Source organism: Siphateles boraxobius, unplaced genomic scaffold (assembly GCF_051911475.1).
Source record: "Siphateles boraxobius isolate OS27281-9 unplaced genomic scaffold, OSU_SipBor_1 207, whole genome shotgun sequence".
NCBI lineage: Eukaryota > Metazoa > Chordata > Actinopteri > Cypriniformes > Leuciscidae > Siphateles > Siphateles boraxobius.
This window is the reverse complement of record NW_027508819.1, coordinates 334,001-340,000: the sequence shown is the minus strand read 5'-3', so window position 1 is coordinate 340,000 and position 6,000 is coordinate 334,001. Positions and strand designations below refer to the sequence as shown.

The 6,000-nt window shown below is 42.1% G+C and overlaps 1 protein-coding gene across 1 annotated transcript in view; it reads left to right on the top strand.

Annotated features, from left to right (window-relative positions):
• The window catches only part of LOC143745578 (uncharacterized), a 30,499-nt gene that overhangs the window by 332 nt on the left and 24,167 nt on the right, over positions 1 to 6,000 (top strand). Inside the window, exon 1 of the mRNA XM_077237699.1 lies at positions 1 to 258. This exon is cut by the window's left edge and continues 332 nt beyond it. Within this exon, the coding sequence (XP_077093814.1) occupies positions 1 to 258 (258 nt within the window). The remainder of the gene's footprint in view (positions 259 to 6,000) is intronic.

Here is a 6,000-nt window from a genome sequence, read left to right as displayed (position 1 = left end):
CTTCCTTAACCCGATTGAGGAATTTTTCTCCTCATGGAGATGGAAGGTTCATGATAGGCACCCTCATGAACAAGTCACTCTTCTCCAGGCCATGGATGACGCCTGCAATGACATCACAGCAGACCAGTGTCAGGCCTGGATTCACCATGCCCGAAGGTTTTTTCCAAGATGTTTGGCTAATGAAAACATCCATTGTGATGTAGATGAGAACCTGTGGCCAAATCCACAACACAGAGTTGATGACAATGTAGAAGTACAGTAATCACTGCGGTTTTATTTCTTACAGTGCAAGCAAGTTTAGGAACACTGCATTTGATGGTTTACAGTACTGTCTTTTCTTTTCTATTTCATTGTATTTGATGGTTTACAGTACTGTCTTTTCTTTTCTATTTCATAGCTAATTACTGTATTTTTGCTTTGATTAAAATATAAACCAATGTTGTGATTGTACTGTAGTGTTTTGCATCAATATATTACAAACTTTCTTCAATGATTCCACTTTGTCTGTATTCTCTCTACTACTGCAGTACTTTACAGTAACAGAGGTATTTACTGTACATGTAGTACCATAATGAAACCTGTATCACCTATTTTGTTCTACAATAGTTAATGATTGTACGAACAATGACAGAGTGAAACTATCGGTTGGTTGTGTGTGGGTGATCTATAGTTGTGTTTCAATGGTATTTCACAGTAAATTTGTTTTTTGAACCAATGATTGTGCAAGTGCAAGATTTCTTTAAAGATGTGAATGCACAATGCAATGTTTTGAACATTAGACAACCTGTGTTACAAGTGATAACCGTTGTGAGTTTTGTGTCTAGAGTTTTGAAAAATGACATCAAGGTTCTGAAAATAGTAGCAAAGTGATTGTAAAAAACTGTAATATAGTAGAACTTAATGTATGTAGTTTTATATTCAATAATATATAGATGCATATGTGATCAGATATGGTACTGTATGTGTAATATATTGCAGATGTATTTACTCATGCATTATAAGAAAAATACATTCAGAAACATATGTCATAAATCTCTGAATTTTTTTTAAATTACATACATTATATTCATATTTACAAGCTACTTATCAAAAGCACAACAGTATGTTTGTACCGCAGTATAAAACAATAAAATTAGTACTATACTGATGTGAATAATGTTATCAACTTTAAATACAGAGATTACTATCTTGTTGTGAAATAGGCCAATTTCAGCCGAACCACAGGCTCGACTCTTCAGTACAATGGTAACCCCAAAATATCAGACATTCCAGAAAACCTTTTAAATTCCAAAATAATAGAACATTAAACACTAACAGATCTCCCCTGTATATTAATATTGAGCAAAACACATCAAATAACACTTAATTTTAACATTTGCTCTCCTTTAACAGTCAGAAGCAAAGCATGATGGGAACTAGATATCTGTTGTAATTCATTGTGTTTATTGTAAATTAATATATGGCCATGCATGGTCAATGCATATATTGTATATTGAAAAATATAAGCACTACACTACATTATGTTACTCTTATTTACTTTAAAAATATGGTTACAATATTACACGTAATCTTTTTGAGCAGTTAAGGCTTGATTTCTGTCATGGAATCTACCTAAATAAATCATGTAAAATGCCCTAAATTATTTAGTCTATGACACAATGAATTACATATTTTTAGTGAAAGACTACCAATCACACGGTCGATGTCGACTGTAGACTACCAATCAGAGACCAGAGATGCTGGGCTGTCTAGTGTATTCAGTTTGGCCTTCTGATTGGCCGAGAGTAGTAGACTCCGTCTGTAGACTACCAATCACACGGTCGATGTCGACTGAAGACTACCAATCAGAGACCACAACCGCTAATTCAGATGTGATTTGACATCTATCAGTTACGAGCGCAAGCATATTATCAAGTTGGATCGTAATTCTTTCTTTCTGTCTCTACAGACGGAAAATCTAGTGTGAAAAGACATTCAGCACAAAAGTGAGAAAAAGGTAAGTCAGCTTCTGTTAATTGTCCACATCACATCTAGCTAGTAAATTGATGATGGCAGACAGTTAGCTACAGGCTAGGTTTGCTTTCCCTGTTTAAGGTGAAATAAAAAAGGGAAGATATTTGAAATGCTATCACATTGTGTAGCTACTATTAATATTAGCAATACAATGTAATATTACATTGTGCTTCTAAATAAACATTGAAGGACACAGTCAAAGTTTAGGTTTTTACAGACTGTAAGGACAATAGTACAAAAGGACAGTGTACAAAAGCTGAATTCAGAATTACTAAAGAATTCAAAACCAAAATATACTTAATATAACATTATACACCTTCTCTGATATTTGAAGTTAACCTATTGCCAACTATTACATGGTTTAATAAAGCATACTTTAGTAGTTTAGGAATATTTAAATATAAAGATGAATGAGATTACATTAATCATCCTTTCATGATATTTCTATCGATAATAAGTTATTTTAAGTAATGACCTGCACATTACATACCTGTAATTTATAAGGCTTTGCATATGAACATTAGTAATGTTGATGTTTGTGATGTTTATTTATGAGGCTTAACTAATTGGCTGAAAGAGAATACATCGCAGGCTGGTGGATATAGAAATCTTACTATTATGAGTCCAATATAGTTACCTTTAATGTGGTGTTTTTATTTCTGTGTACCTTGATATGTCAACGCTGGTCATCCGTCTTCATAACCCCAGTGCTCCAGAGGGTCGTCAGCAGGCTACATTGGTGATGTTCCTACCAGTCCACTGCACTAGCCCTCGCTGAAGAGCACTTCACGCTGATGGGGTCCCAGCAACGACACGACAGAACCAGTCCACTGCACTAGCCCTCGCTGAAGAACACTTCACGCTGATGGGGTCCCAGCAACGACACGACAGAACCAGTCCACTGCACTAGCCCTCGCTGAAGAGCACTTCACGCTGATGGGGTCCCAGCACCAACACGACAGAACCAGTCCACTGCACTAGCCCTCGCTGAAGAGCACTTCACGCTGATGGGGTCCCAGCAACAACACGACAGAACCAGTCCACTGCACTAGCCCTCGCTGAAGAGCACTTCACGCTGATGGGGTCCCAGCAACGACACGACAGAACCAGTCCACTGCACTAGCCCTCGCTGAAGAACACTTCACGCTGATGGGGTCCCAGCAACGACACGACAGAACCAGTCCACTGCACTAGCCCTCGCTGAAGAGCACTTCACGCTGATGGGGTCCCAGCACCAACACGACAGAACCAGTCCACTGCACTAGCCCTCGCTGAAGAGCACTTCACGCTGATGGGGTCCCAGCAACGACACGACAGAACCAGTCCACTGCACTAGCCCTCGCTGAAGAGCACTTCACGCTGATGGGGTCCCAGCACCAACACGACAGAACCAGTCCACTGCACTAGCCCTCGCTGAAGAACACTTCACGCTGATGGGGTCCCAGCAACAACACGACAGAACCAGTCCACTGCACTAGCCCTCGCTGAAGAAGAGCACTTCACGCTGATGGGGTCCCAGCAACAACACGACAGAACCAGTCCACTGCACTAGCCCTCGCTGAAGAAGAGCACTTCACGCTGATGGGGTCCCAGCAACAACACGACAGAACCAGTCCACTGCACTAGCCCTCGCTGAAGAACACTTCACGCTGATGGGGTCCCAGCAACGACACGACAGAACCAGTCCACTGCACTAGCCCTCGCTGAAGAGCACTTCACGCTGATGGGGTCCCAGCACCAACACGACAGAACCAGTCCACTGCACTAGCCCTCGCTGAAGAGCACTTCACGCTGATGGGGTCCCAGCAACAACACGACAGAACCAGTCCACTGCACTAGCCCTCGCTGAAGAGCACTTCACGCTGATGGGGTCCCAGCAACAAAACGACAGAACCAGTCCACTGCACTAGCCCTCGCTGAAGAACACTTCACGCTGATGGGGTCCCAGCAACGACACGACAGAACCAGTCCACTGCACTAGCCCTCGCTGAAGAGCACTTCACGCTGATGGGGTCCCAGCAACAACACGACAGAACCAGTCCACTGCACTAGCCCTCGCTGAAGAACACTTCACGCTGATGGGGTCCCAGCAACAACACGACAGAACCAGTCCACTGCACTAGCCCTCGCTGAAGAGCACTTCACGCTGATGGGGTCCCAGCAACAACACGACAGAACCAGTCCACTGCACTAGCCCTCGCTGAAGAGCACTTCACGCTGATGGGGTCCCAGCACCAACACGACAGAACCAGTCCACTGCACTAGCCCTCGCTGAAGAACACTTCACGCTGATGGGGTCCCAGCAACGACACGACAGAACCAGTCCACTGCACTAGCCCTCGCTGAAGAGCACTTCACGCTGATGGGGTCCCAGCACCAACACGACAGAACCAGTCCACTGCACTAGCCCTCGCTGAAGAGCACTTCACGCTGATGGGGTCCCAGCACCATCACCACAGCAGTGTCTGGGCAAGCTGGTACTCCCATTTGGCCAATACCTCAATGCCCCATTTCACTGGCTTTTGTCACATGATGTGGGATAGATGAAGTAGTAAGCATATTTTATTTAAGCTAAAGTTTTATTTAAGCTTAAAGGGTTAGTTCACCCAAAAATGAAAATTATGTCATTAATGACTCACCCTCATGTCGTTCCAAGCCCGTAAGACCTCCGTTCATCTTCGGAACACATTTTAAGACATTTTAGATTCAGTCCGAGAGCTTTTTGTCCCTCCATTGAAAATCTATGTGCGGTATACTGTCCTTGTCCAGAAAGGCAATAAAGACATCATCAAAGTAGTCCATGTGACCTCAGTGGGTTAGTTAGAATTTTTTGAAGCATTGACAATACATTTTGTTCCAAAAATAACAAAAACGACGACTTTATTCAGCATTGTATTCTCTTCCGGTTCTGTTGTCAATCCGCTTTCATGAGTCCGCTGACGTAAGACGAGCTGACGTGTTATCTGGTGCGCCCGAGCTTCGTTTACAGTCTGAGGGAGACGCACGCTGTAAACAAAACAATCTTTGCAAACATGTCTAAGGATTTCCACACAGGGGAAGACTTGCATTTTTTTTTAACCAGACATATTTATTTGAACACGAATACACGGATGCACCAGATAACACGTCAGCAGCGTCTTACGTCAGCAGCATCACTGGCGTCTCGAACGCGGATTGACAACAGAACCGGAAGAGAATATAATGCTGAATAAAGTCGTCGTTTTTGTTATTTTTGGAACAAAATGTATTTTCGATGCTTCAAAAAATTCTAACTAACCCACTGAGGTCACGTGGACTACTTTGATGATGTCTTTATTCCCTTTCTGGACAAGGACAGTATACCATACATAGATTTTCAATCGAGGGACAAAAAGCTCTCGGACTAAATCGAAAATATCTTAAACTGTGTTCCGAAGATGAACGGAGGTCTTACGGGCTTGGAACGACATGAGGGTGAGTCATTAATGACATAATTTTCATTTTTGGGTGAACTAACCCTTTAAGTGATTATAAAAAAATAAATAAAGGTGAAAAGGAAATAATATTTTCATCTTTCCAAAGTTTCAATGCTAATTTTGCAATTGATGTATTGCAGTTTAGTTGACAAGCATAGAGAAGAACTCTGCAACAAACATGTAAAAGGTCAACGTCCCTGGATTAGAGACTTTCTGGCAGAGTATGCAGAGAGCTTTCCACAACTGTCATCTGTCCTGGAGGCCAACATCCACCAATGTGCTTATGAACAGAAAGGGTTAGAGAACCATACTTTTCAGGAGATGTGGGATCTCTATAACCAGCATTCTGTCCAGAAGGCCAGGCAAGAGGATTTATCTTTGAGTGAGAGGGATTTGGTCAGGAAGGCTTTCAGCTCTGTCAGCCGGTGGCTCGATACACCTGTGACCAATATCACTAGTGTACAATTGAAAAGATTTAGGAAGTTTGTTTATGACAAGAATAATCAAGTAAGGTGTCTGAATCAAAACATTA